The sequence below is a fragment of the Chiloscyllium punctatum genome, chromosome 1 (assembly GCF_047496795.1).
Source record: "Chiloscyllium punctatum isolate Juve2018m chromosome 1, sChiPun1.3, whole genome shotgun sequence".
Lineage (NCBI taxonomy): Eukaryota > Metazoa > Chordata > Chondrichthyes > Orectolobiformes > Hemiscylliidae > Chiloscyllium > Chiloscyllium punctatum.
Window position 1 is genome coordinate 7,284,511 of NC_092739.1, and position 24,027 is coordinate 7,308,537.

General features: G+C 38.1%; 1 protein-coding gene across 3 annotated transcripts in view; it reads left to right on the forward strand.

Moving 5' to 3' along the window:
* lrba (LPS-responsive vesicle trafficking, beach and anchor containing) overlaps positions 1–24,027 on the forward strand; it is an 894,965-nt gene that overhangs the window by 671,267 nt on the left and 199,671 nt on the right. For all 3 annotated transcript variants that reach the window (XM_072561970.1, XM_072562677.1, XM_072563520.1), the window contains 2 exons: positions 3,157–3,297; positions 6,592–6,711. In XM_072561970.1, coding sequence (XP_072418071.1) covers positions 3,157–3,297; positions 6,592–6,711 — 261 coding nt within the window. The remainder of the gene's footprint in view (positions 1–3,156; positions 3,298–6,591; positions 6,712–24,027) is intronic.

Here is a 24,027-nt window from a genome sequence, read left to right on the forward strand (position 1 = left end):
CATTCCTCACTGATATTTCAACTGAATGAGGAGGACACTCTACTATCTGAAAATTAGTGCTCTGAGTTTATTTGTTGCGTGAACAAAGTTCACAAATTTAATATGCTGATCAGGTTATAGTTCAGAAGCAGTTAGTATTTTATGAGTACTTTATATCTGTAACCAACTCTGACACCCAAAAAGTTATGCTTATCCATTTATGCACTACTCTAGTACATTATATTATCTTTGGAGATAGCTATTAGGATATTCCATCTGGGATTGTGTTGAAAGTAATCTAGTTTGTAATTGAGTTAGATATTTGAGTGCCGGCCAGTGTTTTCTGAAAGTAAATCTTTTGAAACTTTGAGTCTGTCTCTGGACTCAAAATGCAGCCTTACCAGTGCCCTGTATAAACTTCAGAGATCACATCTGTAATACTGTGCACATTTTTGGTTGCCTGACATAAGGAAGGATTTAAATGCATTGAAAGCAGTTCGTTCAGAGAAGGTTTACCATCTTTAATCTGAAATTAGAAGGTTTCTTATGAGGAGAGCTTAGACAGGATATGCTTTATTCAGCTGGAGTTCAAAATAGTAAAAGGCAACTGATTGAAAGATATAAGATCCTGAGCGGTCTTGACAGCATAGATATGGAGAAGGTGTTTCCTCTTGTGGGAGAATCTAGACTAGAGCTCATTGTTTAAAAGTCAGGTATCTCCGATTTAAAAGAGAGATTAGGCTATTACCCTTTTCTCATAGGGCTGAGAGACCTTAGAACTCTCTTCCTCAAAGGTGATGGAAGAAGAATTCTTGAATATTTTCAGGCAAAGATAAATGGATACTTGTTAAGCAAGGGGGGAAATGTTATTTGGAGTAGACAGAAATGTGGATTTGATGTTAGAATTAAATCATCCATGATAGTGAATAGTAGAGCAGGCCCAAGGGACTAAATGGCCTACTCCTTCTCATAATTCACATGTTCTATGTCTCCTGATCTGCGATGGAAAAAAACAACGGTAAGGTTGCAAGTCCAGAAAGCAATTAAGTGAAAAGCTACCTCAGCCCTGACTAATTTACTAGCTTTGAGGATTTTCACAAGACTTTTTGATCACATCCCTGAGAAGAGGTTAGTGGGCAAAGTTAAAGCACAGTCGATGGGGGTTAGATATTAGCATGGATTGGGAATTGATTAATAGACAGGAAACAATGACTGGGAATAAATGGGTCTTTTTTTCTAGATGGCAGACTCATAGGATACTGGAAAGTCCATGATGTGAATAACTTATCTAGATGAGAGAATCAAATGCAACATTTTCAAGTTTGCTGACAGCACAAAACTTGAGGGAGGATTTTGAGCTGTGAGGAAAATGCAAGGAGGTACAAAGTGATTTAGACAAGTTGAGTATGCAGACACATGGCTGATGTAGTCCAGTGTGACTACATGCAAAATTGTACACATCAATGTAAAAAACAGAAAAGGAGTATTATTTAAATGCTGATATGTTGGGGAATGTTGATGCACACATGGATCTGGGTGTCCTTGCATACCAGACAAAGAGGCATATGCAGCAACAGTTAAGAAGGCAAATGGTATATTGGCATTCATTGCAAGAGGATTGAGTTCAGAAGTAGGGATGTCTTGCTGCTGGAGTATTCTGTGGTCTCTGTAAGTAAGAAAGGATATAATTGTTAAAGGAGGAGCGCAGTGGTAATTCATTAGGCTGATTCCAGGGATTGCAGAACTGCACCAAAGGACCAATTGATTCAATTGAGCCGGTATTCACTAAAGTTTATAAGGATTCGAGGAGACTTGATTGAAACATATAAAATTCTAACAGGCTGGACAGACTAGATGCAGGGAGAATGCTCTCCCTGATTGGGGAGTCACAGGGATCACAGTCTCAGGATGCAAGGTATGCCATTTAGGACCTAGTTGAGAAACCTAATCAAAGGATTGTAAAATGTAGATTTCTCTGCCAGAGTAGGCTGTAGAATCCAAGTCACTGACTCTATTCAAGAAGCAGGAAGATAAAGTTTTTAGATTTTAAAGTCATCAATGGGTATGAGAGAAAACAGAAATATTGCACTGAGATAATGGATCAGCCATGATCATATTGAATGGCTGAGTAGTCTCAAATGGCCGACCCCTGTGTCTAGTTTTCTTGTGTTAACTGCATTTAGGTAAACCAGATATATATGTGGTTTAGCAACCAGTCCTTAAAGGGCCACACTTAGTAAGTTATATTCCTAAAATGTAGTTCCCTAAATGTGCAGCCAGAAGGTAGGTTACCTGTATTTAAATAATATGCCTGCTCTTACCTCCTCTTCCCTCGATTACCTCCTTGGCCACCAAAACTTCCCAATTCAGTTGTTCCTATTTCCCATTGTCCCCTTTTACAATGTACCCAACGGCAACAATGACGCCTTCAGCTTCTTGATGTTTGTGCATCACCAATGAACATCCTGCTGCAGTCCTTCGTACACCTGTTCATTGGAGATGCAACCCAAAGCCTAATAAACAGGGGAGAATCATGCTTCATGATTTGCCAGGCTGCATGAATTTCTAAGCTGGAAGTATAAGAAAAAAGGAAAGTGTTTTTGATTTTGTTTTGTTTATACTACTCTTCAGAGGGTCACTGTGGACTTGTTGGGCTGAAGGGCCTGTTTCCACACTGTAGGGAATCTAATTAAATCTAATCCAATTAAATCTCTTGTCCAGTGGTATGGTGTAATGCTCTGGGTTGATTCTTTGTCTTCTTCTTAATACTCTGGATCGCTTTGTATTCTCCACCTTTAGACAGCCTTTCTCATAATTTAGTGTTTTGAAACTAGGGATGAGACTCCTTATCCTTTTCTGTTATTTCCTGGGTTTAAGTTTTATTTGTGCCTCAGGGATCATAAACTACTCGCTTGTTACATACTCATTACATTTTTTTTAACAGGCTGCAGGTTATTTTATTTACAAAACATTTCAAATTGTGCATTTTGTTTACAAAGTTCCAGTAGCATGATGATTAAAGCTTGAATCATTTGACCAAAGGTAATCTTTAGTTCAGGCATTTATCAACAGAGGGATAATAGAACCTCAGGCAGCAATTGGACAAATTAACATTTTGATATAATCTTTGAATTTCTTCTTTTCATTTCAAGTCTTTTTTTTTACTTTTCCCTTTAGCCTATTGGAGCCCTTAACCCAAAAAGAGCAGCCTTTTTTTCGGAGCGTCATGAAAACTGGGAAGATGATCAGGTTCCTCCTTTTCACTATGGGACTCATTATTCAACCAGTAGCTTCACTCTCGCATGGTTGTTAAGAATTGTAAGTACAATAACTGTAAAATTTAAAGTTGTTTCGTCCAGTCAGTACATTAATGTCTCTCTTCCATTGAAAAAGCACTCGCAGTTGTCCCTAGATTAAGGCTGAATAATGCAGCACAAAGCAGACATAAATCCTGCATGTAAACTGGAATATTTAGCCTAATTTCCGATAATTACTGCTACTTAATTTTCTTTCCAAATCAGAATTTATTTTAAGGTAATTTAAAACTTAATTTCATAGCTTCATTTTAGTATATATTCTGCATAATTAGGTGATAATTTGACAGCACTGCTCATAAAGTATACCCATAAAATGATTTACTGTTAATAAAGCTATTTATGATGTGAAGCTTCATATAGAAAGAAAAATGGTAAAAACAGCATTCTTCAATTGCACTCAACTCCATTTGCATTAGGCCATATTTTTACACACCAAGTTGCAGTTAAACATTGATGTTTGCAAATCAGATTGCCTGTTACTGTTGAGTAATGCTGTAAAAGCCTAACCCCTCTGTTACATTTTTAATCAACACACATATTAATTTAATATATCTAGCTAAAAATACTGGAAATATGTGCAGGTCAGGCAGCATCTGTTAAGAGGAAAGGTATTTTGGGTACGTATCTCTTCATTGGTTTTCTGACTTTCATTTTTAATTTTGTTTCATATTTCCAGTGTTTGCAACTTTTTGTATTTATTATATAGTTTATTATATAGTTTCATTATATTTAATAACTGAATGCTATCCTTTTTTTTCTGAGCATTGATAATCCTCAAACATTTAAAAAGTCAATTATTATAACATGAATAATGATTAAATTTTCAGCACATTTCATACAGTTACAATTCCACCCCCCCCACCCTCCCCCTGCCTGCCCGCCCACCCGCAATATGAAGATCCTGGCTATCATTTTACACCTCATCCATGTATCCATTAATGTATTAACCTAAACACCAAATGTCGACTACCTTCAGTTAATTATTTTGTAATGCATAACAGCTGAGCCTGCTCCTGACTTCACTGAATGTTCATGCAAGCACAGAGATCAGGAGTAGGAATGCTTGCTGATATTTCTCCTCCTCCCTGTTCTGTTGTTCTTATCCCAGAATAAGAGAGAGTCACTGTTGGTAATGTGAATAAGAGGGAATAAGGGAAAAGGCAGAATGAGGTAGAAAAAAAACAAATAAAACAGAAGGAAGGGGTTAGGCAAAAAAAGTACAAAGAGATGGATTAAGAAGGGTGGGGAAATGAAAATTAGTCAAAGGTAGATTGAGAGATGGAGGTCAAATTAAATGGAAAAAGATGGAACAGAAGATGCAGAACACCTTGGAAGAGTAAAAAAGGGCAAATGAGAGTGAAGAATAGAATAAGATTTTAAGTGAGTAGGCAATGAGAATACATTATTATACAGAAAAGAATAACAGATGAGAAAGGAAGGAGCAGCAATTACTGAGCTAAATTATTTTATTCTTCTACACTTAATGATTTCTTTAGAATTGTATGGCTGTTAACATGTAAGCTCTTACTTATATTACACAGCATTTCATATTTAGTATATAAGTAGACAGATATGAATCATTCTAAACTATGCAATTATGCATTTTTTTTCTTGTTTTCACCCTGTTTGAAGTCCCACTGTCCATTTGTAATTCAAACTTCCTGTATCTTCTATCATTATATAACAGTCTAGATTTTTTTTGACAAATACTATCATACTGTTTGAGCAGAATAATTCTACCAGTCTAGGCATGAAATTCAATCCAACCCATCCCCTCCTGATAAACTGTATAAATTCCCAAACGCATCATATAGGTTTTGCAAGTTGTCAGTATGTCTGCTAATCAAAGCAGTAGCATAGAAATAATGTTCTATTTTTTAGACCAATTAAAAATCTAACAATGCCAGTTCTGACAAAAGGTCAGATTTGTTTCCTTCTTTACAGAAGCTGCCTGCACTGCTGAATAGAATTATAGAGTCATAGAAATGAACAGCACGGAAACAGACCCTTTTTCCAACTCATCCATCCCGACCAGGTGTGCTCACCTAAACTAGTCCCACTTGCCAGCACTTGGCCCATATCCCTCCAAACCCTTCCTATTTATATACCCATCCAGATGCCTTTTAAATGTTGTAATTGTGCCAGCCTCCTCCACTCCCTCAGCAGCTCATTCCATACGTGCACCACTCTCTGTGTGAAAAAGTTGCCCCTTAGGTCTCTTTTATTATCTTTCCCCTCTCACCCTAAACCTATATCCTCAAGTTCTGAACTCCCTCGCCCCAGAGAAAAGACCTTGCTATTTACCCTATCCATGTCCTTCAGGATTTTATAAACCTCGATAAGGTCACCCCTCAGCCTCCAATGCTTCAGCCAGGGAAAACAGCCCTAACCTATTCAGCATCTCCCTGTAGCTCAAATCCTCCAACCTTGGCAGAATTCTTGTAAATCTTTTCTGAACCCTTTCAAGTTTCACAGCGTTTTTCCGATAGGAAGGAGACCAGAATTCCATGCAATATGCAATTTCCAAAAGTAAACATCCGATACAGCTGCAACATGACCTCCCAACTCCTATACTCAATACTCTGATTGATAAAGGAAAGCATACCAAGCGCCGCCTTCACTATCCTATCTACCTGAGACTCCACTTTCAAGGAACTATGAACCTGCACTCCAAGGTCTTTTTGTTCAGCAACACTCCTTAGGACATACCGTTAAGTGTATACGTCCTGCTAAGATTTGCTTTCCCAAAATGCAGCACCTCGCACTTATCTGAATTAAACTCCATCTGCCATTGGCTCATCTGATCAAGATCCCATTGTAATCTGAGGTAACCTACTTTGCTGTCCATTACACCTCCAATTTTGCATATTTTTGTTTTATTGTATTGCCTCTGATAGTTCTTACTAATCAGTCATTCAGAATAACAAATCAGTCTACAATATGCAAAGCAGGAAGGAAGCTTTTTTTAAATAAATATATTTTAAGTATTTAAGCTGATTGTAAGAAGAATAAGTTAATTCAACTGCAAAAAAGTGAATATTGTTTATAGAACAAATCAGACCAATTTTAAAAATTACTCAGTTAGATAAATCCAGAAGTTTGTCTTCAGGTCAAAGTGTTGAAGGAGTCATGTAATATAGAAACTCTGACAAGTTATCATAATCTTACTTCCAGTTTTGTCAAAGCTGAATGAATGTCAGATATTGTGTATTCCATAACTGACTACATTTGGTTGTTTAGTGTATAAGTGCAGGATATTTTTTTCCCCAATATTCCTAAATATTTTCCTTTGCAGGAGCCATTTACTACCTTCTTTCTAAACCTACAAGGAGGAAAATTTGATCATGCTGATAGAACATTTTCAGCAGTGTCCAGAGCATGGCGCAACTGTCAACGTGATACCTCTGATGTAAAGGTATGTAAAATTGTTTATTGTTGTACTGAACAATCTTGTCAATGATTCTAAAAGTAGATGGATCACTTACTTTGTGTATCCCAAAAAGTGATGAACATTTTAATTTAGCAGCTATATTTAAGCCTGAATCTACTTGGTCATAGTTGTCAGAATATGTGCAGAGAAGTAATTTCCAGTTTTAGTTATGATTCTGTACATTTCTGAGGTTTCACAGTTTCATACCTACTGATTTCTACCTGGGATGCACACTACTTGTAATGGTTGTCCTTCCATATCCTTTTGTCTAGCAAACCTCAAGGTTTGTTTTTTTGTGTCATATACAGTTTTCCATTCACTGTGGTCATAGTAGCCACATTTCTGGTGACAATGTCAATGTTATGACTATTGCTGAGGTATCTGATTTACTATCGTGGATGAGCTCAAACTTTTCCAAATTAAACATAAGTCAGCTAGACACTTATTCAGTTCTTGCTTACAATTCTACACCTTGTCATCTCTCCTCCTGTCTATGCTAAGTACAGGAGTGAGCAATCGTCTTGTCTTGCTCGTCACAGGTTAAATTTCAAGGTCCACAGTCAGTCCGTGTTCAAGAATTCATAATTACATTGTTGTAATATCACGTTCTTCCACTCTCATGCTTTCATCACCAGCAGCTCTCAATCTTTTGTGTAATTTCTTCATTGAAGAGATTTTAGCTCATGTAGATATCTGCCAGCTGCATCGCATCCTCTGCTCAGTCCTGATTGCACATTAATCCTGTCTTCACAACCTTCTGCTGATTTCCTACTATAAAGTTCTGAAGAAGAGTCCTACTGGGCTCAAAATATTAACAATGTTTCTCTCTCCACAGATGCTGCCAGCATTTTCTGTGATTGTTAAGTTTGGTATTTTGGATTATCTAATAAGTCTCAGGCACCTTTGACTATAAAATCAAAACACAATGACCAACAAAAAGATAGCGGGTTTTTCAGCCTGATGTTCTTTTAATATCATTGATGTAGTGACTAAAAATTACTTGTGAAGTGTGGTGGCAATTGCTATTAACTCGATGAGGACAATGAAATTTAGGTGGCAATTAACTCCACAGAAGTATGGGCACAGTTAATGGCAGTTGAAAATCTTTGTGATGAGTGAAAAGATATGGAACAGGATTTTTAGGTGCCACCGGTGTCAGGATCAGAGATGGACAATGTTTTGGATAATGCTGGTGATGACCATGTTAGATTCCTGGTGTCATTTTCCTATAGGCTAGCTAGTTTTCAGAATGGGAACATTGGGCCCTGGAAAAATGTCTGACTCAGAGATGAGGTTTATTAAAGTTATCGTTGATAGTTTGTTGAGGGCTAGTTTATGATTTGGGTTGGGGTGCCTATGCTGCACACTGAATCTAAAGCAGAACATGCACACTGAAACAGCAATGCAGTGGACAGCCACATAAAGAGACAGGTACAATTGGTGTACAACAGTTATGGTTCAAGCGTTCGGTATGAGCTCAGGTACTTCTGGACTTCATCACTCTCCTGTCATCAAGTTGTATAAAAGATAGGATTCAGACTTACTAATAATGTAAAGAGTTAAATTGAACCTAAAGGCAATAGCTCATAATGGGAGAACTGTTCTCTGAATATGTGCAAAGTCCTCAGTGAGAGAAGCAGAGCCCTGGACTCTGGAGAGCAGAGCAGGAGGACAGGTTATTATACTCTCACTATAGGATCTCCCTGACAAAAGAATAAAATAGGTAATGCTTTGCCGGCGTCTTTGACCATTGCCAGATACTCATATATATGAAGCCACGAGTATCAGTTCTGACAAGTTCTCAAACAGTGCTATGACTTTGAACTTTTCTGAGAAGCTGGTAAGTACCCTGGACCCGTATTTGTCATGTGTGCATGTTTCCTGAAGTCTCTTTGATTCCTGTGGCTACTGGAGTTGATATCTTGGGGCCTGCCATGTGAGTCTGCCAAGACATTCACCTTGATGAAACAAGGAAGGCTATTGAACCCTTTCTGGAAAACTGGCCGGTTTGCCTGAGCACAATTACATTGCTGTCAGTCGCAATGCCAGTATTGGCTGGAAGAGTAGCCTCTTGCCACCATCTCGAAAGAGGGACGTCCTGTGTTCCTCAAAGAAAATCTCCAGGTTGAGTCAGAGAAGTGAAGAATATCCCTAGCCTGAGCATTAGACTACTACCTTTCTTGTTTGATCACGAGCGCATCCATTTTCTCATTCATTGCCATAGTATGTTTAGATGTGCACTTGTGTAGTCTCACCTCAATTTCCAACCAGCATCCCAGATTGGCTGCCTCCTCAACGCATCCACTTCAGTTGAAATCAGTGGTGGCAACTACTTCCGCTTGGATTGAATGAGGGAGAACGAGGGGGTTTGAGACTCCCAAATAGTCCAATTATCAGTTTCCTGACCCCAGAGGGAATATCAAACACATGAGATTCAAATCTGAGTTTGCCCTACATACGATTCTGAACTAAGATTTATTAGAAGAAATAGAAGAATATTTTCTGAACATTTGTGATATGCATTGCAGTCATGGCAATAAATGCCTAAAATATGATTATAAGGAAGAAATAGATGCATTCCTACCTCTCAGCATTCAGATAGAGAGTTCCAAAAAAAGACTCATGTTGGATTTGAAACATTAACTCTATTTCTCTCTCTTGACCTACAGCAGCACTTTCTGTTTCTAATTCAGATAGATAGTGTTTTTGTGGTGCCTGGACAATAAATTATTTGGAATTATATAGAACTGCTTAATGAATAGAGCAGGAAAATATTCTAACTGACTAATTGATTCCAAATCTGTGTTGTGTAAATGTACTTTATCTAGTAATGATGAATTGAAAAATGGAAATACTTAATATCCTTCAGGGCGTTCAAATTGGCAGGATTCTATTGAACTCCTACATTTTTTAGTATTCAGTCAATATCACAATCCAAAAACACAAATCAAAACAGAAGTTTTTAGCATCAACAGCCTCCAGGTTTAACTATTTTTCTGTTTTCTACGTTTCTGTTCAGTTTAAGTTTTAATCACAGAATAAATTTGCAAATAAGCAAAGCACAACACACCGACAAACTAGTTTATTGCCAAATATACAGAATATCTACTTTAGTTTAGGGTAATGGACATCAGGACAAATCTTCTGTGATCTTTTTCATTTCAAGAGACTCTCTTGCACAGTGGACAGATTGATTATTTTGATTTGTTCTTCAAATATCAGTTAGTTAGCTTAGCCTGGAGGTCAGTGGTAATCAGCATTGCAGAGAATCCCATGAATTGGCTGTGGAGAGAGTTCATGCCAGTAGGTATCACATTTAATGAAGAAAACTGAAGCATATGTGTGGTCACAACCAATTCATATCTTCGTACTGTGAAAGCCTTGGGGTTCGTGATCAAAACGAAGGCCCAATATGTTGGGATAAAACCTTTATTTGAACCTCTTTCTTATGGTAGTGTCTCTTAACAATATTAATGGTTCTTAATTTTTTTTCATACGTTGCTTGTGTTTTTATTAAAGCTATCTTAGCTTGGCAATATTTCCCCAAATATCAAGAGTAGAAATTTACCAGAGTCTTACTGTTTCTTGATTTTGTTTTTAAAGCACAAAATAGCTAGTCATTTTTAAAAAAGATCTGAGGCACATGCTATTTTCAAAGATTAAGTATTTTATCTCAAAATTTCTGGTGTATTAATGTTTTTAGGTATTTAGTGCTGAGATTGCCATGCATATCAAAATGAATTTTAAGAAAATATTCTTCTGCTATTTCTACGAAATCTTATTGGGAGGTCTGTAAAGACATTTGCATGAAGATTTGTGGAAAATAAGTGCAAGTTCCATGCAGTCCAACTCAAAACAGTCCTCCAAAAGCAAAATTAATAAATAAGCAAATATTAAGGCCTTCCAAAAGTAAGTGGAAAGATATTTACTTAAAAGGGAATGCTACTTAAGAAAAATAAGCTCAGTGCACTGATTTGGGCATAAAAGAATCTTACCTGTTTACTCACATCAGGGATATTGCTTATTTCAAATTTTCTATTATAAACATAAATTCCAGATAAATTAAATCTATTATAACCTTCACCAAAAACAAGATGAAGAAAGTAATCAATTTTGTTTACATGATACAGTATTAAAATTGGAATGCAAGTGAACATTAAGTCACAGAGCAAAAATAACAACTCAAATTTATCTTTAGTATCAAAGTATTTCAGGGTATTTCGGGAAAGTGGGAGCATTGTCAAACAAAAATTGACATCAAACCTTATGAGCTACTAAGTCAGTTATTCAAAGTTTGGTCAAAGACCATTTGAAGTCTGTATTAAGAGTTCAGAATTAGAGCAATGCAGAAGTTTCATCAGCAAGACTAGAGAATGTTGTAAAGATAAAGAGGGTCAGAGCCATAGAAGGACTGGTAACACATACCAACATAATTCAGTGATCATGAATGATGAGTGAATGTTTCTTGATGTCTGTTATCATGGATAAACTCAAGTTCACAGAGGTTGCAAGATGGGAGACTGACCAGGCGAGTATCACAATAGTCAAGACTAATGGTCACAAAGGCACAAATAAGTTTTCAGCACCACATGAACGGAGGCAAGAATGGCGTTACAGAGGAGGAAGTATATAATCTTGGCAATGAAATAGATACAAGATCTGCAGTTTATCTCTGTAAAATAGGTTGTTTGATTTAGTCTCGAAAAGTGAACAAATAGTATCAGTGCCTTGGGATCAGATTTTGTGGTGGAGACTAAGGCAATGGTTTCACTTTTTCTAACTTCTAGCTGATGAAATTTCTGATCATTTGTTATTAGATGTCAGATAAGCCACGTGACAATTCAAAGGCACGTAGGGGTTGAGAGAGATTAGGCAGAACTGTCTTGTTCCAGGTGATGCTACTGAGAATGAACATGTGGATAAGAAATGGAATTGAGAGAAAATAAAATGGAAGACTCGAGTGATGGAACATGAGTGAAAAGAGAACCTACTGAAGATAAGTTTGTGATTCAAATGAATAACAATGAAACCAGATGGAGGTAGTTACATGCAGCTGGATAATGGAGAAGCACTGGAGGTGGATGCTGCAATCAATTATCAAGAGATCAGGAAGGATGAAAAATAATAATTTAATACAGCCCCAGTCACATAGGATGCCATTGGACTATAACCTGGTGTTGTGTGATTTTTAGCTTTGTCTACCCCAGTCCAACACCGGCACCTCCAAATCATGGATGCCATTTGTGACTTTGATAAGGACTATTTCACTACATCGGCAATGGTTTAGACCTATTTGGATGTGATCGCATCAATAGTTTTGGAAATCTGGCTATGGATTTGTGAAGCAGCAAAATGCTGAGGAACTGAATGTCCATGGCAGGTTTGAAGGGAAGGGCACAGTACCTAACTAAAGGAAACTTGTGAATAGTATCACCTGAAGTGCAAACCAGAAAGAGAAGTTGGCTGGTCAGCAGTTTGTTGGAAAGCTGGGAGAGGGAGCAGGAGGCCAACTTCATGGATATATGAAAACTTGAAGAGAGCACAAAGAGAAGAACAGAACAGAAATTAGAGAAAGCAAGTTGAGGAGTAAGGTGGGAAACTCTGGGACATTTGGTTTGGTGGGCTATGAGAACAAAGGAGTAGCAGAGACATGTTCATAACAGATTTTGTAATAAGATATCGATAAGCCCCTCACTTCTTTATAGGTGAGGGTGGAAGGGGCAGAGAAGAAGGCTTCAAGCAGTGAAGAGAAATCAGGGAATATTTCCACACTCCCACATGATCCTAGTGTCCGTAATAATATTATAAAATTCTATGGTAAAATTCAACTTTATTGTTTAAATTCTTTAGAACTTTGCAACTTGGCACTGTGGCTCAGTGCTTAGCACCGCTGAGACACAACGGCATGGTCCCAGGTTCGATTCCAGCCTCTGACACCTGCCTGTATGGAGTTTGCACATTCTCCCTGTGTCTGTGTGGGTTTCCTCCGGGTGCTCAGGTTTCCTCCCACAATCCAAACATGCACAGGTTAGGTGAATTGGCCATCTAAATTGCTCATAGTATTCAGGGATGCCTAGGTTTGGTGCATTAGTTAGGGGTAAATGTAGAGTAATGGGTCTGAGTGGGTTTCTCTTCGGAGGGTCGGTGTGGACTTGTTGGGCTGAAGGGCAACCTGTAGGGATTCTATAAAATTCTATGAACATGGTAAAACTCTTCTCATAACAGTAAAATTTCCCTTTACAAAAAGTGCAAAACAGCAAAAATTCCTTTTCTTTATGGTACTTCTTTCTGTCCCACTCCCCTCCCAGAAATAACTAAAGCCACCTGGCCATTTTTTTCATTACAGTTGCCAGCAAAATATTTTTGGATAAATAATATATTGATATTTATTTCAGGGAGAATTATCACCAATGCTTAAAAACATGGTTTACCTTCAGCCATTCTGCAAGTTATTTAGTGCTGCCAATGTGTAACACCAGACACTGTAGAAGTCTGTCTTATAGTACAAGGTACATTGAAGCTTGAGGCTGGCAGCTTTTCCATAGGATGTAGGGAAAGAGGAAAATATATGATTTTGTGGCTCTCCCTTTCATCTTGCTTTATCTTCCATTGCTGAAGAGAGCAACCTTAATGATTTTAACAGATCCTCATAATGTTTTTAGTATTTGATTAATTCTGGTCCACTCATGATATTCTGTCAAATTCTTTGAAATGTACATTACAGAGTAGTTATTTGCAAGGATTTGAAAATGTTATAACCATGACATGCAAAAGTAAAAAGCGTGTTCATTGTATAGCAATGCTTCAGTTAGTTATTTAAACACCTTTCTTTTAAATTGAATACATCCAAGACAGTGAATACTTTGTTAGACATGATGTCAGTTTCTTTATTTAAACTTTGACTTGTTTTAGGAAGAGCAAAGACAAGGGAGGTCAGAGGTAGGTGCAGTAATATTAATCTAGAGAGTCTTAAACCACCTTCATGCTGACTGACTTTGCTTTTGTGTACTCAAGAGTTATTGCTAGTCTCTGACCTGATGATTAATCTTCCATGCTCTGGTCTTGATTTCTTTTCTTCAGATGTTCTTAACTGAACAAGAAATTCACATAGGATAGGTTTTGGTCCAATAGATTACATCTGGTGGTTGGATATTGCAGCTTGAGTGCCAGTGAAATGATCTTGTTAGTGTTAAGAGTTACAGGTTTTCTTTCCACTACTTATCTTGAACGTGCCACGCTGTCAAGCAAAGCTGCCTTTTAAAATAGTTTCTTTTCATTTCTTCCAAAATGTTTTTTGCTGCATCTTTCGAGCCTGCCACACCCCATTTCTTACCGCGGATGACTTACCTGTAGTTGGCAATCTTTCTTGGCCTGTGATATCTTTTGGCCTCAAATGGACTTTATTTTCACCATTGCAGCAATGAAGTTGTCTCCAAGAAACTTGGGCCTAAAGGTTTATTGACAGTTTGCCTGTTTTACTGGAATAACATGGATATTGAAGTAGCCAGTATTGTGGACAATGTGCAATTGCCTATTCTATGGTGAAAGTGAGAGTTCTGGTATATTAGCGAAAGCTTCAGTGTAAGCACCCACACTGAAAACATTTGTTCGGCTCTTTGCATAAATAAACAGGAAGCCCTTCCCAAAATCTGGCTGCCTGAAACATAGGCTGTGCCCTATTTATATGTAGTTGGAGTCTACTTTTTTAAGATACTGCTGGAGGTCACCACCAAATACGTTTATGCATTAATACTTTTATTGCACTTGTTAATTATAAAGCATGTTCCTTCCAACATCACCACGAGGACTGAACTGAGGGCTACTACCAAGAAAGCAAATGATTCAACATTATCTTAAAGAACGAGGAAACTTCCCCGGACTGCTAACTGGTTTTCACTGCGTGCATCAATGTGCTGACAAGGTGTAAGCCTTAAATTTAGCTGAGCATTGTGCCCCTGATATCAAGTCTATAAGATTGCAGATAGTGGGTCATAAGAATGTGCTGATGGAAAATGTTCTATGGTCAGGTAGTCCTGTTACAAGACTTGGACAATGCTCCAATTTTAATTTTCAAGGTATGAGAGCAAAAAAAACCAAATGACACAATGTTCTTTTATCTAGTCATTTTAGACTTTTGGTCCTTAGAAATCTGTCACCAATTTATTATCATGTACTTATTACATGGCGTTGTTTTCCCTATATGCATTAGGATATTTAAAATGTATTCAGCCACAGAGCCGCTGCTGTTGTAACTATTTGATAGTTTGGTCACAGAAGATCATTTTTCCTTCTATTGGATAACTTAGTAGATGATTGTTTTGCATCTTGATGCAGGTCTTAATTGAGGAGAACGCTTGCTATAGGAATTTAGACAACCGTGGCCTCAAAAAAAGTTTTATGAAAGAGAAGGATGCTTTTCAACGCATCAACAACTCATCAGAACTACTCAAATGTCACAATTATTGGGGTGGGACTGAAGTGTTTGAACAGGATTGGAATTGGTAATTAGAAAATAGACTGTAGGCAGACACAAGTGACCAAGTGCTGAGGCTTGTTAGCAGGCCTGCCTTGGTTGCCTGGGTCTTTAACCCAGTTACATTAAAGACGATTAGCAGCCCACCCCACTAACAACTCCTTGCCTATTCACCCCATATACATTGTGGACCAAGCAGAAAAATAGCATGTGTAGACTGCTCAGAAGAAAAGCATACATTCACATATCATCTTTTCAAATTAGTAAATGCTGTAGAAGTGACAATCACTAAACTTTCAATAAATGAGCTTCTAATATATCACATCACTTATTCTAATGTAAATGATCACTGGCATTGCCAAAAGAGTTTGAAGGAAGATCTTGAAGATGTCAAGCAAAGTCAGTGGTTCTCACCAGTTGTCAAAACAGAACCTCATATTGTGATTATTCCATGAACCAGGGCTCTTGATTATACATAGAACATAGAACAATACAGCACAGAACAGGCCCTTTGGCCCACGATGTTGTGCCAAACATTTGTCCTAGCTTAAGCACCTATCCATATACCTATCCAATTGCCGCTTAAAGGTCACCAATGATTCTGATTCTGACTCTGCCACTCCCAGAGGCAGCGCATTCCATGCCCCCACCACTCTCTGGGTAAAGAACCTACCCCTGACATCCTCCCTATACCTTCCACCCTTCACCTTAAATTTATGTCCCCTTGTAACACTCTGTTGTACTCGGGGGAAAAAGTCTCTGACTGTCTACTCTATCTATTCCCCTGATCATCTTATAAACCTCTATCAAGTCACCCCTCATTCTTCGCCGTTCCAATGAGAAAAGGCCTAGCACTCTCAACCTATCCTCGTACAACCTATTTTCCATTCCAGGCAACATCCTGGTAAATCTCCTCTGCACCCTCTCCAAAGCTTCCACATCTTTCCTAAAGTGAGGCGACCAGAACTGAACACAGTTCTCCAAATGTGGCCTTACCAAGGTCCTGTACAGCTGCAACATCACCTCACGACTCTTGAATTCAATCCCTCTGCAAATAAACGCTAATACACCATAGGCCTCCTTACAAGCTCTATCCACCTGAGTGGCAACTTTCAAAGATCTATGTACATAGACCCCAAGATCCCTCTGCTCCTCCACCTTATTAAGAACCCTACCATTAACCCTGTATTCCGCATTCTTATTTGTCCTTCCAAAATGGACAACCTCACACTTGGCAGGGTTGAACTCCATCTGCCACTCCTCAGCCCAGCTCTGCATCATATCTAAGTCCCTTTGCAGCCGACAACAGCCCTCCTCACTATCCACAACTCCACCAATCTTCGTATCGTCTGCAAATTTACTGACCCACCCTTCGACTCCCTCTTCCAAGTCATTAATAAAAATTACAAACAGCAGAGGACCCAGAACTGATCCCTGTGAAACTCCACTTGTAACTGGGGTCCAGGCTGAATATTTACCATCTACCAGCACTCTCTGACTTCGACCGGTTTGAATGTATTCAAAAAGAATGGGTACCCAATGAACACAGTCAGATGATTTCTCAGCAACAAACGCAAACAAGCAGACAAAATGCATCCAGAAACACTAGCCACTCTCCCCTACATCAAAGACATCTCAGAGATGACTGCCAGAATACTCGGACCCCCTGGCATCATGGTAGCCCACAAACCCACCAACACACGAAAACAGCAGCTAATGAACTTGAAAGACACGACATTGTACAAACAGACAGAAAACTAGCCACCAGGATACATGAAAATCATCTAGCCACAAAACGACATGACCCTCTCTCACTAGTATCCTTACATATAGATAAGGAAGACACCACTTCGACTGGGACAACACCTCCATCCTAGGACAAGCCAAACAGAGACATGCACAAGAATTCCTAGAAGCAAGGCATTCCAACTGGAACTCTATCAACAAACACATTGACTTGGAACCCATTTACCACTCCCTGAGAAAAAGAACTGGAACTGACATCACCAGCCCAAAGAAACCCAAATATAGAAATAAAAAGCAGGAATCATCAGCAGCGCTTCATCTGGAGGCTCACTGAAGATGTTACCTAGCATGGTAGGTAGCATAGCGAGCAAACCTACATCCACAACCTCAACCTGAGCTACAAATCTTCTCAAAACTCGCTAACATCATATTTTACTTCCAAGAACAATTTGTGAATTAATGTTTTTCAGGGAAGTTCCACGTATGTCATTTTAATGTATGATACATTGATGTTGTTTACAATGTATACTGGATGAATGGGTGTGATTAAAACCGGGAGTGTCATGGAGGCTGTAAAAGGATTATTGGGTTGAGGAGTTGGTGGTGAGGGGTGTATAGTAGAGAACATAAGACAGGTTTTTGAAATGAGTGGGTGACACAAATTGGAGTGGAGGATGCATGGGGCTATGAAGGGACATTGTGATGGAGTGCAGGTAATGGCACAATGTACCTTCCAAAAGGTTTCTGAGTACAGCCCATAATTCATGACTTCTCTATAGGGCCATGAGCCACAGGGAAGCGCAACTGATTGTACTAAAATTGCTTGAGCCTAAGAGATGCCTACCTTGTAATAGAGCCAGCCAGGTTAGGAGAACACAATGCAAACCTGCTTGATAATGCTGACCCATTGCCATCCATCCACCTTTCATCACCTCGCCTTGCCTGACTGTCAGTTCTGAGCAACAATGCTCCCATCCATATATCAGGTGGGTAGTTGGAGCAGGCAAGCTACTGGAGAAGTTATACTCTAACCCAAGTCTACCCTTAACCAGTGGACTCCATCAGCAGTACACCTTCCCTCATGCTGCCCTTTATAGAAAAATGCCTTAAACTAAGGAATAACAGCTGAGGACCTTTTGCAGGCACAAGTATTCACTAGAAACCACTTTCTCACATTGACCCTACTACTTGTTTCACTCAGTTTTGGTCTCCCTCAGTGACAAGTTTTAAATCATCTTAACCATTTCTAGACTGACCATTGCCTCTGTGCAGCCATTCAGTAGCAGTAAGGTACTCAGGATCTTTGAGACTGTAGCTACGGGGAAGTCCAACTGATGACTCACATTGTTGAGGACGGATCATTGGACAGAACTTGAAGGTGAGTTTAAAGTATTCCCTCTAGCCACTGGCAAGTCTATTGCTTAGCAGTACTGACTATGTAAAAACAAAATAAATAAATAAGTCACAAGCTCTCCCACTGGACGAAATTAGTTTTACTCTATTCAATCTCTCAAAATAGTTCATAATTTGCTGAACTCTACTCAAGTCCTTCAGTGTTTAATATAAATGTATTAGTATTAATTTCCTCACATATTCTATGGCCATTTATAAAATCCAGAATAATAACTTCTATATCTTTACTAATTGTCCTTGAACTTCATGCGAATTTTCTCTGTTCATCAGTGCCTTTCAATTTAGCTTATATGAAGTCCCATTTTTAAAGTTTTGGCCTAAGTAGTGCTGCCACACTTATCCTGATCAAATTGCATGTGGTACCCCTTCACCTCTTCTGCTAACTTGCCTGTTTTCCTGAAGCTTTTTACAGTTCACTTCACAGTTTCCTAAGCTTATCAGTTATCTGTCAAGAAAAGTATTGTTTCGGTACTCTCTTTGCAAGTTTGAATTGTCTGTACATATAAAGAAAGAAAAGGATCTTATTCTGATTCTTGGGTATCCATCTTTCAACACTTCTGTAAAGTTAGTCATCATATTCATACCGGACAATAGATCTGCTCTTTCATGGAAATGAGATCAGCAGTGGTGGCTTAACCTGAGCGTCACCACGCCTCAGGCAAGGGAAGAAGTTGAGAAGGACAGTCTTTCACTGTAACCTCAGCTAGTACAAGAATTGAACTTACGCTGTTAACACTATTCTGAATCGCAAGCCAGACTTCCAGCCGACTGAGCTGGCTACTCCCCTCCTAAAGTCGTCATAATCCTACCAGATAATAAGGTTGCTCTCTTATTAGAACAAGATGACTAGTAATGACTTAACCTGAGGGTCACCACTCCTCTGGCAAGAGGAAAGGTTGAGAAGGAGAGTCAGACTGAGAACAGGCTGCCCTGCCTTTGCTATATATGGCTGGATTTCAAACTGCAAAGTAATGGTGCCAAATAAAGTACCATGCTAACTCCATTGTGTCCACTGCACTAGGCCGAGCCATGGCAGATTCACATTCTCTTACAATGAAGACATTAGGGGAGGTTAGTTTACCCTCTGTTTGACAAACAATATCAGAAAAGGGTTTCTCATTTTCTTGGAGTTATCCTTGATACTAGCAATTTTTACAGTTTGACACTCTTGAACTAGCAAATAGAATCCGTCAGCCATCTTGCACTACACTGTCCACTTTTCAAAAATATGAAACCAGCTGATAAACCTAAAGATTAGTATTTCACGTAGGAAATCTTCAGAACACCTACATCTAAACTTCTAGGAAGGACCTGTGAGAACACCAAAACCACTTTCTGTTCATAGACTCTACTGCCTGTCCTGGGAGAAAGTGAGGACTGCAGACACTGGATAGTCAGATTCAAAAAGTGTGGTGCTAGAAAAGCACAACAGGCCAGGCAGCATCCGAGGAGCAGGAGAATCGACATTGCAGGCATAAGCTCTTTATCAGGAACATCGACTCTCCTCCTCAGATGCTGTCTGGCCTGCTGCGCTTTTCCAGCACCACACCTCTTGATGCTACTGCTTGTCCTCTCAACTTTGTTCACCCTCAGTGGCAGTTTTACACCATTTTCACCACTTCTAGAAATCAAAGTATAATCCATCTACCAAATTCTGATTTTATTTTTAAAAAGTTGTTTTTACTGTGTGTGGGCCTCACTGGCTAAGCCAGTGTTTATTGTCCAGTCCTAATTACACTTATGAAAAGTGGTGGTGAGCCTCCCTGCAGTCTATGGGGTTAGGAACACCCAACGTGTATATTGTGGAGTTGCTGGATTTTGACCCAGCAGCAGTGAAAAAAAGTGGATGTAGAGTTCCAAGTCATAATATTGTGTGGCTTGGAGGGTAACTTGCAGCTGGTAGTGTTCCTATGTATTTGCTGCCCATGTTTTCTAGGTAGTAGAGGTCATGAGTCTGGAATATGCAGCCACAGGTGTCTTGATGAATTCCAGGAGCTGCTTTGTCCTAGATGGAGATGATCTTCTTGAGTGTTTTTACAGCTGCACCCATGTAGGCCAGTGGAGAGTGTTCCACTGGAGAGTGTTCCACACCTGACTTGGGCTTAGTAGAATGAGGACTGGTTTTATGGAGTTGAGAGATGTGTATTTTATGTATAATTTCTTGATTCTAACCTGCTTCTGTAGTCATTTGAGTTTATGTGGCTGGTCATCCAATCACTTCTTTCTCAAAAATGTTCTTCACTTTGTTGAGTGTGACTTAACTTGAATAGATCAGTCTTGGCTGTTCTTGCTTTGAATAAACAATCTGAATCCACATTACCTTGAATTAATGTGTTCATTTTCCCTTTGAATATATAGATATCTTATATTTGTCAACCACAAATATCTGACTATGAGACTATGTAACCTAACACCATTGTCTCTGTTCATTATTATCTTTTATAGAGTGCAGAGTTGGAGTGGTAATTTGATTCCTTCCAAAATTAATTCTTTAAGCAGGATCGTAATTTCATCTAGTCCAAGAAATGATGCATACCTATTTCCCCAATGTGCACAAAGTCCATGCTGATGAGATAAGAGTCTCTGTAAAAGCAAAAAACAAGGCTCAATAATCCCAAGCAATTAGCAATGTATCAATTAAAACTTTGTATACCTTTCACGAAAGATTGAACCAAGAAATTGGCAACCTGATGTCAAGCTGCTCTACAGCAGTCTTCCCACCATTATCACAGGTTTAACTGGACTTAGATGTGCTCCACGTTGCTGAGGCCTGAGAGTTAGATTTTCCTTGGTCTTACATTGGAAACATCGAATAAGTTTGCTCACCACAAAACCCCATGCCTCCCTCTGACCCGAGATTAAAATTGTGCATTAAGTATAAAACATTGTAGTTTTATTTGTATTTGTCATGTAAAAACATAGTTAATTTAAAACTGCTTGTCCCAATTTCAAATATATATTTTGAAGTTAGTTTTAACATCTGTTAAAAGTAGGTGGGACGTAAAGTAAATCTCTCCTTACAATGATTCTTCAATCCTGTCCTTAAATATGTGAAATTCGTGTTTGTGAGATTGTGAAGGAAATTTCCAGCTGGCATATCAACAAACTAGTATTAATCGATATGTGCTAATCTCCTCTGGTTTATGTTTTAATCTGTTATGATGAGCAGAATACATGTTGAGCATAATGCCAACCAGTGACTCTCTCACTTCATAACATCACTCTGCAGAGTATCACCACTTTGCATAAATTCTTCATTAAATGGAAGGGCTAGTAAATAGAGAAACTTTGGGGGATTTTTTTTTATGAATGGAGCGACTTACAGGGAGTGGGCAATTAAACGTTGTGAAAGTAAAAAAAAATGTAAACTCGCTCAATTTGCAGATGTTTATTTTCAAAATAGCTCTTAGGTCATGCTATATTTTTAAAATGAGACTGTAAGTTACTTGATTGAGCAATGTCAGGCATTTATCAGTCAAAATGTCATTTTTATTTCTTGTTCTACTGTAGAGATATTGTAAGAATTTATGAATTGTCTTTGGCTGCGTTTTACTTTGTTTGAAAAGCATATTTTACATAGATGGATATTGAGGCAATTGTCTTTTCATTTAAACACACATTGAAAAATTTTACAATCATTTTGCTATTTTCATCTTTCAATTTCAAACACTTGAGATTAAATTTTATTTTGATTATTTTAAAATTTTAAGCAAGTAACTTGACAAATTCAGTATATTTAGTTATAAGCATGGTGCTAATTGTGGAACTATGCAGTGCACAAATTATCTGGTGATGTTCCCAACGTGGGAGAAGTGTGTACTTCAAAAGAATTTTATTGGCTGTGTATCACTTGTGGCTCTTACATAGTCATGAAAGGTGCGATAGAAATTCAGATTATTATAATCTGGCTATCTACAAATAATGAGTACAACTTTTCTCAATGTTTCATGAATAATTTTAATGGAAGCCCAACTATAAAAATAAGATTCAATCAAATTAAATTTGTGAATTTATTAACTTATGTTTTAATTATATATTTTGATTTTACATATAATGTAATAAAATGTGATCTTGTAGTTATTCTTCTTAAAGTAATAGTGTTCTTCAGAGATAATTTGTGCACAGCATATTCATTTTGTAGCAATTATATTGTTTTTAAAAGTTGCAGAGTTGTCTTTTATGGTGGTAAATTGGTAGTTGTGTTCTCATTTGGCAATACATCTTACTGAAGTTAGCTAAATCAAAGGACTTGCATTTTCATCATGTTAGGTTAAATGTGAAATTTCTTTAGAAAGATGTGCAATTCTGTATACAATGACATACTTGGTGATAGAAGCGATAATAACTTAATTCGTTTCTTGATCCTTGCTGTCTCTGCACTGACTGTTCCAATCTGACCTTGCTCAGCATCTGATGACCTGTTCTGTTGCTGTCAGTTGCTTGGAAAACTGGTGCTGTTGCAAGTGGCCCTCAGGGGTGCCCAAGAACTACTGGTCCACTGACCCATAACAACAAGGGATTTAGATCAGAGCCACTTGCTTTTGACATGGCTGCACAGGGCCATTGCACATAATAGCCATCAGACTGGCCTGTATTTTTCTGCTTGTTAAAAGGCATGTGGTTTGTGCTTGTTAAGAGCCAGACAGAGTTTACATGCAGCACTTGCTGTGATTTTTTCATATACTGCAGCAATTACATTTATTATCTCTATTTTGTTTGGGAGTGACAAAATAGCTTACAGCCTACTTGTTTTAACTAGTAATAATAATGTTGCAATTAATGAGTATGAGGTTACCACAAATTAATTGAGAACTGTAAAGGTGAAGGGCTTTGACCTCAGAGATAAAGGTAAGAAGAGGGGAAGCAATTCTGAGAGTAATTTTTGACTTTGCTGTAAATTCATAATATTCACTTGAAGACCTTTAAACATGACTCTTGATTTTCATTTCAACTAAAAGTCAAAATTATTCTCTCCGTGCTATCTCCGTATTTATTCAACAATAGCTGCTCGTATGTGCAGGTTTTAGTTAATGTAAAGAGGAATCATCTTGTAGTGTTCAATGATTGGACCTGAAATAAAATATTATTGGAAACTGCAGAGAGGAGACAACTTAATGGTTTAACTCAGTTGAAATATGATATCAAGAAGTTCAATCTTTCTATAAATATGACAAGTCATAAAAATATAATGCAGGTCCATAACTATGAAAAAATGTTGTGTTTTTCTTAGTAATTTGATGACTACTGACAAAATGGCCTTATTAGAGATAGTAGCTGTACCACCAGAGTATCTTTAAGTTCTCTCACTTTGATTTAAAACCCTCTGAGTATTGCGTATAAAACTTGAATGATATTTTTCCCCTTTACCTCCAAAATCCTGGAGACTTGAAGCGTTGGGTCTATCAATTCAAGTGCTGTACTGGGCCTTTCTCTTTGTTCTTAAACATAAACTGTAACAAACCCACATCTGTAGTTTGAGTCCATTTTTGAATCATTATTTCAAATTCAAAATAAGTTCAGCATACTGATGCAGTATTCTGAGAATCGACAAGGTTTTTCTTTGTTTATTTTTAATTGTCAGCTTGCTCAGTGATAACACACTCAGCTCTGGCTCAGAAGGTAATGAGCTCAAGTGTTTCCGTCTATATTGACTGTAAGGACTGCTGTAT